Genomic DNA, 13,111 nt, shown 5'->3' with positions numbered 1-13,111 from the left:
AGCAATTATTATCCAAGGTGACTCAAACAATTGCAGGACAAAAACTGTCTCATGATGAACTTAATTAAATAGATCTATCACAGAGAACTAAAGATGCAGCATTCAGGAAACATTTTAGTATGTAAACTCTTTCTCTTTACAGTTCTCTCTTAGTGGACAAAATCATGCATCTAAGATAAAATACACAGTGACAGGAAAAAATACCATCATCTAAAACCTTGGGGATGATGGATGATTTCTATTTCTAGAAATAAATTCAGACTCCCAACTTAGAATCTGCTGCTTCTACCATGAACATTACAGCATTTCTTTCTCTCAGATTTACTACTGTTACATACCAAGATGCATGATGCAGCAAACAGTCACAAATTACAATTTGCTTACCAAATTTTTAACCCTTTATAATTCTTGTAAGTTAAATAGACATATTTGGACATTGCCTGTCAGGGAGGCCGAGCTCTGTGATCTCCATGCATCAATGAGAAGATAAGAAGGGGGGATAAATTAAGTTATACCAACACTGCATCTTTAAAATGGCTGGGTAAAGATGAAGGAGAGATCAAAATGTTTTCACATGGCTCAGTCCCCCTTGCCCAAAGGCTGCCTGTGCCTGGCACAAGCCCCCTCCCTGTGCCCGAGCCAGGGCAGTGCTCAGCTGGTGCTCAGCACGTTGCTCTCTGCAGTGCCTCAGATGAGGAGCCTGGCAACATTTCGAGCCTTTGTGCACCATCCAAGGTTGTTATCTCCATAATCATGCTTTGGGCAAGGGGGCGTGAACTCAAACAACCACTGTTTGAAATATGTATGAAATATTTCTGTAAGTTTGACTACAGGGTAAACCACCAAGGTCATCAGGAACTATTTTTAAACAACCAAAAGAGGTCCTGCTCATTTAAAGTGTTATCAAAATGGCTGTCTTGCCAAAAAGACACAGAAAAAATAGTTGTATCTTGGAAGCAATTTTTAAAGTTTTGCTAAAATACTAAAACTGAGATGCACCCGATATAAAATGGGCATATACATTAATTAATTTTTGGGGTTTGACCAGTCAAATGAACTACATGAGTTGTGAAAAAAAAAAAAATATCTGCAAACTTTTAGAAAGAGAATGCTTACCATGGTAGAATAAATAGGAAGTTCTTTAAATGGGTTAACAAGTAACAGTATATCACCAATGTAGGTCTGAAAAAAAGAAGACATAATTGCTTTATTAAATAATAAATTAAATTTTTAAGGAGGTTAATGGCTTTCTTCCAAAAAGAAATCTCAACAAAGCCTCTTAAATCTAGCTAACAACATGCTAAACATAATTAATGAATTCTGAGCTTTTAACTCCACAGTTTGAATTTGAGATCTAAATTTACATTTTGAACAGAATTAATTAGTATTTTTTGTAATAAAATTGAATTCTTCATAACTGAAAATTATGCAGAGAAAAATTGCACTACATATATTATAGGCAGATTATTTGAAAGATAATTTGTAACTTACCACTTGCTAAATTATAAAAAATGTCACAGTATCACAGAAGCTGCTGAGTTGGAAGGGACCCTCAAGGATCATCAAGTCTAACTCCTGGCATGCCTGCCACATAAAAAAGCTCCTCAAGTGATTTTTTGTGGAATAGATGACATAATTTAGACATGCTATACTGGTTATCCAGAGCTGATACATTAAAATATGTTGCTTGTGGGGTAAGATGGAGCAATTGATACACATACAAGTCTTTATGCAAGTGTATGTGTATAGGAACATATGAGCATGCATCTAGAAAAACATTCCTGACCATATCAGAAAGAGTAAATCATATCATGATTGCATGTATGCAAGATTTTACTATTTCATATTTGGGGCTACCCTGGGTTGACTATATGATGCTTTTATCCCCAGTTGTCTGTTCTGTTAATACATAAGTATAAACAGTATATAAGTATGAATAATAAGTTTTGCACCTTTAAGACTTGTTCCAGAGAGTGAAGGGGGGAGAGAAGCGCACAGTTTGTTTTCATACACTGCACTCACCCCCTGCCCCCACATGTCAACTCCTCCACATTCCTACTCCTAGACTGTTGTCTGCAGATAAACAGCAAGACAGAGCTCTCCTTTGTTTTAGTTAGTTTTAGCTAACTGAAGCAAAGGAGTTCCCTAGACTATAGGGTTTTTTTTTCCCTTTTCTTCAAGCCTGTTTAAACCTCCTCTAGTCTAAACACCCAGAAGAGTACTGGTAACAGGTGAGACCCCACCTGGAGCACTGCATCCAGCTCTGGGGTCCCAGCACAGGAAGAACATGGACCTGTTAGGATAAAATGAGGGCCACAAAGATGATCAGAGACGTGGAGCACCTCTGCTGTGAAGACAGGATGAGGAAGTTGAGACAGTTAAGCCTGGAGAAGGCTCCAGGGAGAAGTTATAGCAACCTTCCAATATCTAAAGGGGCCTACAAGAAAGATAGGGAGGGACTCTATCAGGAATTGTAGTGACAGAATGGTTGTAATCTGAAAGGAAAAATATTTAGAATAGTTACTGGGGAAAAAAATCTTTACTGTGACAGTGCTGAGGCAATAGAAGAGGTTGCCCAGAGGATGCCCCATGCCTGGAAATGTGCGAGGACAGGCTGGATGGGGCCCTGAGTTCAACATCTACTGGAAGATGTCTCTGGCCATGGCTGGAGGGTTGGAACTAGATGACCTTAAAGGTCCTATCCAACTCAAACCATTCTACAATTCTATGCACTTAAGTGTAAGATTGTAGGCTACTCTTGCTGCTACACTCTTCACTCTACATAAATAGCTGCTGCTATTGGAATGCAAAAATTGCCAGTCTTCTGTCTCTGAAGAGGTCAGACAGCAAAGCATCATGTGAACAGTTCCAGTGGTGTTGTCTTTTTCAAGATGAAGCATTGCGATTTGGTGAGGTGGGAAATATTGTCTTTCATAGTAAATGTACTGGTTTTCTTCTAAAATGAATCAAATTATTTCCCTTCTCTCACGCACCCTGACTTCACTCTTGGGTTTTCCGGTGGAATGAAACTTTATAAAGCTTCAAAAGAACGTGAAGCAGGAAATGTTTAGTGCTAATATAGACTTTGGCTTGGAAATGGAGTCCAAGGACTTTTCGTTCTAAGTCAAGATGAAAGCTTCTTCAGCACTGATGCTGACACTCTACAAAAGCACAATGGCTGCTGTTGAGCAGAATACTAGTGATCGCTGCCTAAAAATTCTATTCAGCTAAGAGAATTCCAGAGAAGATTCTTTCAGGTGAAGTCTTCAGTATCTTAAAATAAAAGGCTTCTTCTGTGGATCTTCATTAATTCAGTTTAAGTTATCAGGTATCTTTGAAAGTGAGCTAAAGGAAAACAAATACTCATATAATGAGTATTTTTTAGCATTTGGTCCATGATTCCAAACCCCAGAATTTTTTTTACCATTGAATGTCATAACACCTAAAACTGAAGTTCCCACAATTTCAAATGGATTCACAGCAACATAATGTTCCCCATATTCCTTTAGTCAAAATAGTATAATCAACTTATAAATTTTAAAATAATATGCATATTTCACATTTACACTCCACTCAGCTGTTTAGTGAGTTATTAATAAGTTATGGGTAAGATATTGACAAGGTACAAAAATTTCTTTTGGTATCTCGATGATTAACACTACAATATAATTATTTCTCTGATGCTGGAAGAAATGAATAATTTAATCTCCCATGCAGAATTCTAAGCTTTTTAAATCTAAGTTTCTTTTACATTTCCAGTAATCATGCTCTATTAAATTAACATAGCTTTGAAAATGGAAGGCTCTTTTGGTGTTTTGAGAAGGAAGATTACAAATCGTTGTGGTGCACGCCCACCCCAACCACACTGTGATCTGAGCGACCTTAAAACACTCATTCATGACAAGTGTGTTCATCAGTGTTTACCAACTTACTTCCTCCATGAAATAGACACACATAAATTGTATTCAAACTGGTCTGAAGTCATATTCTATTTTTTATTCCTCCTTTTCCTACACAAACTTGAGGAATTGCAGGGCTTACACACACACATGCCCTCATCCATTTAAAACTCGCCATGAATTTGGGGCAGGTTACTGTCCAGTAGTTATGATAGTAATCCTATTTCTCCTATTCTCTCTTTGGTCTTTTTTGAGAGCTTACTATTGATAGATGAATAGCAACTCACATATATCTGATTATTGTTGAAACGCTTCTGAATCTCATAAAGCAGGCTGCTGTCTGTTAGCTCACTCAGAGAAGCCAGGTCATCATTTGGAGCTGGAGGCATCAGCTTGATCTAGAAAACACAAATTCAAGAAATAAAGTAACTTCACAGTGAATCATTCTGTATCATAATGTTTTAACTCTACAGTATAAACCAAGACCACTAGAATTTATGGGGAAAAAATGCATTAGGAAACTGGAAAGTTGTGACTCCCAATAAATCCCCATCATTAATCTTCATCAAGGAAAGAATATAAAAATTAATATCAATGTTATGGTATATCACTGTAGGAGTGTGATGGGCTCTTAAGAAGATACCAGAGTGCAATTTGCAGTCCTTAAACTCATAAAGATTCTTGGATCAAATGCAATTTTCCTGCTCTCTTCATTAAATGTTTATAGCAGAATAAATCAAGAAATTAGTTACTGGACTTGTAACATATTTCTTGCAATATTTAACGATGCTCTCAGACCATTCTTTATCATATGGGATTTGAAATTGTACTTGAATTTTTCTTGCAGAATAGAAGTAAGTTAGTGAGAAATTGGAAATTTGTTGTTATGGAAACCAGAAGATAATCAGAAGAGCCCACTTTAGCCAAAACTGGTAAGTGAAATTGTTTAACACTTTTGAGATTGGGGTGAATAATATAAACTCTGCAAGGGTGAGTAAAAACCTAATGAAACAAAAAAGATCCAAAAGACTGAGACAGGGGACAGAAGAAGAAAGAATTAGTGATAATGGAAACTTGATTAAAGACAAAATAAACACTGATACATTTAGCAGTGTGCTTATAAATAATAATCTACAGTTAAAATGGGAGACAGAAGAAAAAAGAATCAGCGATAATGGAAATTTGATTAAAGACAAAATAAACACTGACACATTAAGCAGTGTGCTTATAAATAATGGTCTACACTTAAAATGTAGTTTGATTAATTTTCTATGTCAGCAAAATACTCAGAAAATTCTCACATGAACGGCAATAGAATTAAGTGGTTTGTTCAGAGTTTACTATAATAACTTAGGGTCTATTTTGAGAATGGACAGTCAAGATTAAATTTCTTTCTTCTATTGTTCTGCTTAAAATGAAGGCTCAGGAGAAAAGCAGACACTGTCCTTTTTTGGTGAACACCTCCACACCTTCAGCTTTTGTCAGTGACAGGAGATCAGAGGCAGAAACAGACTGGGAGATACTGGAGGGAACATGGAGCATGCTTCTGCCACGGGGAAGAGCTCAAAGACTATGGATACTTTTGTTTAGTACTGGAGATCTGACACAGAACTTCTAAGCTGCAGCTCAGTTGCCATGGGTTCAAGGTCGAGTTCAGAAAACCTGATACTCAGATTTCATTACGTGTGTCTTACAGGTATAAGGCACCTATTGTCTACCTATTGGAGAGGTTTGTTCCTCACCCCACTGAAATGAATAAAGATTCCTCTATCACACAGAAAATGGCATTTCTTGCTCTTTTTGTTTTTAAGCATGGCAGTTGGATATACAGCTGACTAGAAAACAAGAATTCCACTTGGCGAAACAAAAAATTAAGTGGCATTTTGGCATTTGTCTTTGATAATGTCCATCAGAATAGAAAATAAATTAAACAAAGAATTCCCAGAATATTCTTAAGTGTCTTGTAGAGGGAGAACAGAGACACCACAAGTCTGTGGTGTCCTTTACTTCATAGTGTGCTCACCTGGCATGAAGGAACAAAACAGGCATCAGCCTTCACTGCACCCCCTTGTGTGCTGTCAAAACTCAGAACATCTGTGCCCTAGAATGAGCTTCTTTTAAGCTATCTCTACAAAGATTAAACGTCTGCTAGGTATTTGCAAATAAAAGCAAGGTTTGGATAAAATACTGCCCTGGGATTCTCCATATTTTCTGAACTTTTTAGTGCACTTGCTTGTACATTCCTGGTTCCTGTCAGCTAGCACTCATACAGATGAAACCTGGATATCATTCAGGCCACATGACAATAATCACCTCCCATAGGTCATTTGGGCATGGCCCATCTCTGGAGGGAGAAAAATTTTGCCTTACACATGTCTGAGGACTCGACTCATCCAACACAGCCCTAGGCCAGCAAACAGGCACTGGCTTGCATTTATTTCATAATATATATTATTTAGTTATATATATTTTTTACATACTTGTGTCACTGAAATATATATACATCCCAGCTCTTATGTGTAATATTATGTTATGGACAGCTGAGTCTTATCTGCACCACAATTCATACTGGGACAATCAAAAGAGCATCAGAAGATAATCTATCACACAGTTCATGTAGCTAACAATACATAACACAATAATACACAAACAAGAACAAAAGGACAATTTTTTTTTAAGAAGACTCAATTAAGAAAAATAAAATATTTTATTTATATTTATTTGCAGCATGAAGCATGTAATTCAATTCTAAGCCATTAATTTGAATCTGCTCTCAAAAAATATCTTTCCCAGATGAGAGGAAGAGAAATTGAGGATATGATAAAATTCTGAAAATTATTCATACTGCTTTCTTTGCTTGGCAGCAGAGATCTTGACAGTACTGATGATCAAAGAACACCTTTTAACTAGGAAAAAAACAAAAGCTAATACAAGCCAAGAAAGGTCCAAAAGGCTTTATTGAAGTACTCACTTCATACCTATCTCCTATACTTCAAGTAATAAAAATCTACCTGGGTAACAATATTTTCTTAAGGCTCTTTTTCAGCATTTTTGCAATTAAAGAAACCTGAAGTGATATATAAATTTGAACAGTTATTTCTTTCCAAACCAAAAAAGTTACAAAAGTTACAAGCTTTTTGTATTAAAAATGCATGTCTGAAATGTGTTAGGATGATTTTTTTCTTTTTGATTCCCCAGTAAAGGCCTTATCTGCATGCCATATTGCCTAAGAATGTATGGTGTTTCTGACATAAAGCATACAAAATATCATCCTGATATATTTCAATAATATATGAACATAAAATCCAAGTAATGACTCCACATATCCTACTGAAAAATTAAACAGAACATGATAACTTTGAGGGTAGTTTGAATGCAACTGGTAAGAATAAAGGACAACTCATTAGAAACTCCTTAGATTAGGACACCCAAAAGGCAGAAACAGCAAGAAGGAGTTGTTAAAAGATTTCCTTTGGTATCAAAAGCACTAAATCAAAACTTTATTTCCCAAGTTGTGAAATTAAAAAACAATAATTATAATAAAAAAGTGTTAAATTGATAAATTTCATCTTTGGAAACTAAAGTTTAAATATTATTAAGACAAATACAGATAAGATACACATATACCTACAGTTCTTAATGCATGGCAAGTAGTAGAGAATACAATCCCTCTACTTCCAGGATCACAATTACATCAAAAGAAAAAATTTTGCATATTTTAATTTGACAAAATCTAGACATTCTTTACTTTCCTAAAGTTTAACTGTTTCTTGAAGTAAATAAAGCAGTTTACTCTCTTTCCTTCATAAGAGCTAAAGCTCATTAAGCTCTTGCCAACTTAAAAGTTGCATTAATTGTTTTCTAATGCAAGCAGTCATTTAAAAACCCACAAAAATAGCATCATTTCTAACCTATCCCTGTTAATGATAATTTCTCAGACAGGACTCTTCTTATCCTTCCATGCTAGAGAGCATTACTCCAAATTCAGCAACTACAGATATTTTCTAGTTTTCCTTATTCCTAAAAAAAAATAGGATACACACTCCTAGCTAGTTTAAAGCAGAATTTCAGACTGTTTCCTGCAGAAATTTCTTAAATAAAAGAGTTAAAAAATTCACCTTTAAATCTGCTCTCTTGTCTTTGAATTGTAACTTTTGTGGGAAGTTCCACTGTAGTAAACAGTGAAACAACAGGAGTGCTTTTGAAAATGTGCCCTGGGACCCTGAAGAGACTCAAGGTCATGGTGGACAATGAAATTATCAGCATAAAGACTTCTGTTTGTTCATTTTCCTGTGGAAGATTGAAATAAATCTGTTTATCTGATCAGTTTCCGTGTATGTTTTAGTGCACAAACTATAAAGCAAAATTTATCTTAGAGATAATGAAAACCTCAATAATTTTGGCTAAGTTACATCAAAATTATTCAGGCATAAAGAGGTATCTGTGCTCCTGTACACACTTCTGTTGAACATCTAGAAGCAAGTAATAGTCTTGGCAAGACTGTAAGCTAAATACTCCCCTCTCTTTTCCTACAACTATGGGAGGATTCCTCCCTATAGGGTTGTAAGCATTCACTTTTCTGACCAGCAGTGCTTGTCCCTTGGAATGGCAGTTTCCATCAAATCACATCAGTCAGCAACATCAGAAACTGCATGACATGAAAACAAGATGTTAGCCAAGTGCAAAACATGTTGTGGTGTCTGCTGACTGGATAGGGATCCGAGCACTCCACAGGATTCCAAAGCTGAAGCTCTTTCACAGATTGGCTCATATCATTTACATATGGATGCACTGATTGATCTCCTATGATCAAGCCATTCCTCTGGAACACATCCAAATAAAAAGCAGTGGAGCATGCATTCTTCTGCCAAGACAGAGATGCAGTTTCTCTGAACCAAATGTGGCTTAAATCAAACTAATATCTTGCTCCTTTGTTATGCTTCAAATTCACAGTAAATTATTTTTAATGGAAATGCTACCCTCCCCCATCTCTTGATTCTAAATTAGCTTTTTCTTTAACGGCTAAATATTTCTGTAATATATGCTTCCCAAATGCATGCAACAGAAAATAAACCCCTTTGTTTCACAAAAAACAAACAAACAAAAAAGAAAACCAAAACCAAAAAAAAAAAAAAAAAAAAAAAAAAACAAAAAAAAAAAAAAAAAAAAAAAAAAAAAAAAAGAAACCGAACAACCTAAAAAAAATGTAAGTCCTAAACATTCAAACCTGGGACATGTGCTAGATTTATAACTAGTAGATAATTGTCTCCTTTTGCATCCATCCTATATACTGAATGAGATTCTCCTCCTGTGGAGAAAACTGTAAAGTGTACCCAAATAATCAGTGCTGATACTCTAATGCATTACCACAAGAAAGGGAGTTAACACTGCAGATGTAAATCTGGTAATTCCTAGCTTTGAATTACAGTCACTTACTTTGCAACTTGATATTCCTTAGACATTCTTTTTGTTTTTCAAGTCTCCCAGGTTGTGTTTATATTGTAACTCAAAGTTTGAGACACGCACGCGCTCTGGGCAGCACCACAGTTTACCCTCCCCTGTTGCCACCCATGAATAGAATTTGAGGGGCGGTGAGCCCTCCCCACAGCCCCTGACCTGCCTCCAGTAGCTGGCAGGAAGCAGCTGTTCAATTTGCAGAGGAAACAGAGAGACTGCAGGGAGTAGTCAAGGTGACAAGGCTCCACAGTGCACATGGATAGTGCTGTATGGCGAGGGAAAAAAGTACTATGCTCTTCAGTTCATTAAGTTTGCAATTTCCAGACCTAAGTGCTAATGAAAATTTCAAGACGCTGCATGCTGTTACCTGCTCAAGTTTGGTTGTGGTGGTCACAGAGATATTTTCAGATGCACTGTCTTGAGATTGCTGCTTACACAAGCCTTTAGCTGCATCTTTGAACATGGTATCTTTCTCCAGCAAACTGTCTTGCTTGGCAATCGGTAAAGCCAGGGGATTGCTACAAAGAGAATCAATAAAGCAATTAGACTCCCACTGAAGATGACAGACAATCAAATGTGGGTGGCACAAGCACAGAACTGAGATACAGCTCAGGGCTGAAATGCAAGCTCCTGGTCCAAGTACTGAAAAGAATTTGTGAGAAATAAACTGTTCGCATAGGCTGGTCTATTCCCAAAGACACAGAGCAACATACTTTGATTTAAAATTCACCTTTATGCATGTCTTCTCTGAAGCAGAATTGAGCAAACCAAAGTGAATATGCATGAGTCTGCTTTTGACAGCACTAGGTTGGCAAATCAATAGCCAATTTTGCATCTGAATTTAAAAAGCACAGTTAAACTGCACAACACTATTTTGAAAAATAGTATGTTTAAATGTAACGATACATATGCTGCCATTGCAGTTATTAAAATTAAATTCCATCACTTTTTAGCTTACTTTTAATCTGTAATATCTAAGATACATTTTATGACCGAAAGCTGCTCTGAAACTGTGCTAAGGTAAAAATAACCAAGCAAACAAGAAAGCAGACTCCTGAAATTACTTGAACAATGTGCAATAATCTTCATCCACATAAGAGTTAAAACTATTCTTATACACAAGGATTTGTTTTCAATACTGGCAGTTCAGACAATTTGACACTTCTGAAAAACAACAATGCCAAAATCTTAGATGATTTTCCAGAGTTGTACATCCAAGGAATTAGGAAGGAATCAGCTGCAGGAGTTGAGAATACAAGTATCTTAAAAAAGAATAGTCTGGATTCTGACAGTGCAAATGAGACAATCTCATGGAGTGTACATCAGCTCCTTGCCAAAATGCGTACATAATTTCATTGAAAGCAAATGTGGACTCAATATGGTACTGTGGGAATAGTGCATTCCACTATGGAATAAAGCCCAAACTTAGTTAAAATAAATCTCATATTTACTCTAATTTACTTGAGTTTAATCACTGATTATAAAAAAAAAAAAAAAACAACCATGATTATACAGTTAACTGAAATGAATACTCATAGCTAACATTGATGGCAACTTGGGATAAGAGCTGCTCTTGGAAACAGAGCTGAAATGCACACATAATTTTAAAAATTAAGTATAAAACACCTTCTAGACAGAATTAATTGAAAAACAAGATAAAGTCATTTCCCACAGAATAAAAAATAGGCAAACAAAAGTTTTCATGAAACTGTCAGTCTGCAAATACTGAAAGAATTAGTTTAGACATTTTATAATGAAACATAAATTATTTTTTGCCTCAAGATGTTTTGCTTCAGACATTTAAATGCAAAATATCCAGAGGAACATTGGTGAAAATAAAAATTTCTATTTACTGCTTAGATTCACCATTGATAATTTTGTGACAAATTTACCAAATGTCACATGGACAAACAACTTACCCTCATTTTTTTTTTTTTGGTTTGAATTGCAGAGCAGAACTTGGCAATTAGAATAAGACATATCAGTGATTAGACTGTCGAAGAAATTAAACAGCTATGACACAAATATAAATGACAAATACTAATTCACATTTTGCCCAGATTCAGAATTGAACAAACCATCATTAAATATGAAGTTTTCTTTCTGAGTAGCCATATGCTACTCTCCAAAGCTGCTCAAATTTCTTTAATTACAGACCAAGAAAGATTGTAAGAATAGTGCAAGCAAAATTCAAGTATAAGAAATGAAAGCACTGCCACTTATATCTCTCTTAATATTCATGCGATGTTTCTTTTAAATTGTCAAGATCCAGGATTCCTTTGCTGTGAAGTTGAGCCTTACCCATTCAGTCTTGCCCTTTTGTGGTAACTACACAACACACATTAGAAACACTTCCTAAAATTCAGCTATAAACTCCTCACAACCAAATTGACCTTTCAGGTGTTTCAAAAGAGAATCAGGATGTAAATCACAGAAAAGTGTGGGGGTAAATGAGTGCCTACTGTTTTGGCAGATGCATTTTGAACTTAAGACGACAATAATAATAATTAAACATAATTTAACAGGCACATTTCATGTACTGATGTACACAAGAATAGCCTTTAAATTATGTACATTTATGAGATATTAATAGGACTTCATGTGATGGAAAAGATGACATATAATTCATATTAAAACAAAAAAGTGAATGCTTCTGTGAAAGGAAAAAAACATATAAAAATTACTCTGACAGTTCATTATAACTCACGTTCAAGAAGAGAGTATGAAAAATAAACCAAAATAAAATGTTTCCAGAAAACACTGGCTTTTTAGAAAAGTATTTCTACTAGTTACAAAATTAAGTTAAGCAATGCCTCTGAAAGCTCAACTATAAAACAGTGCAAGGGAAGATTTTATGTAAATGTAGGCAAGTAGATTAGCATGAACTGTCTTCTTTTATGAAAATTAATGGATAATTAATAAATAATTAACCACAAAGGAAGACTTATGCCAAAATAATATTGCACAGTAGACAAGAAGAAGTGTTATCTAGGGTAATATTATTCGAACATGGTAGGACTTTCTACCTGCCTATCTGACTGGAAAAAATATTGAATGTTTTATGGAGGAACAGTGATTTTAATTTTTATGCAAAGAAGCCTTCATGTATGGAATTAATTTGAAATATTGTGTATTTTATTGGACATTTTTTAAGACGATGTTTTTCTTTAAGTTGCCATCCTCTACCATGTCATTTAAAAGAAAAAAAAAAAAAAAGAAATCATATGAAACGTAAGAGTTCACAATCAAATAATTGGAAGTCTTATCATCAATATTGGAAGCACTTGGCCACCTTCTAATTTGATAAAAGAATTATATCAAGGCAGAATCTGCAGTAATATTGTCATGGCCCAAAAAGCTTACAGCTTTTTTTGGAGAAAATTTCTGTAATCTTCCACAGAGGCAGTGGAAGATTACAGAAATTAAGGCAGTTCTGAGATGGTTCAATTTCTAAGCCAGCTGACACCTGTGGAGTGCATATTCTCTGAAATTTCAGTCTAAAAAGCTTCTTATAGTTACATAAAAGAACCTTCAGAATATAGATGGTTCAATTTCTAAGCCAGCTGACACCTGTGGAGTGCATATTCTCTGAAATTTCAGTCTAAAAAACTTCTTAAAGTTACATAAAAGAACCTTCAGAATAGATTAAACATCAGAAGAGTGTTTGAAAACACTATAATAATTAAAAGGTAAGTGCTACATAAATGGTTACACAGAAAAGAAGAACTGAAATGTAAGAAAAATTTAATCTCTTT

At 35.3% G+C, this 13,111-nt stretch overlaps 1 protein-coding gene across 1 annotated transcript in view; it reads right to left on the bottom strand.

Annotated features, from left to right (window-relative positions):
• Window positions 1-13,111, bottom strand: part of MYO16 (myosin XVI) — a 278,913-nt gene that overhangs the window by 156,135 nt on the left and 109,667 nt on the right. The window contains exons 10-12 of the mRNA XM_041418140.1: window positions 9,724-9,874; window positions 4,187-4,297; window positions 1,117-1,182 (exon numbers count right to left, since the gene is read on the bottom strand). Of these exons, the coding sequence (XP_041274074.1) occupies window positions 1,117-1,182; window positions 4,187-4,297; window positions 9,724-9,874 (328 nt within the window). The remainder of the gene's footprint in view (window positions 1-1,116; window positions 1,183-4,186; window positions 4,298-9,723; window positions 9,875-13,111) is intronic.

The sequence above is a fragment of the Onychostruthus taczanowskii genome, unplaced genomic scaffold, assembly GCF_017590055.1.
Source record: "Onychostruthus taczanowskii isolate IOZ18803 unplaced genomic scaffold, ASM1759005v1 scaffold58, whole genome shotgun sequence".
NCBI lineage: Eukaryota > Metazoa > Chordata > Aves > Passeriformes > Passeridae > Onychostruthus > Onychostruthus taczanowskii.
Note: the sequence above shows the minus strand (reverse complement) of the source record. Positions and strands in the feature narration are given on the sequence as shown.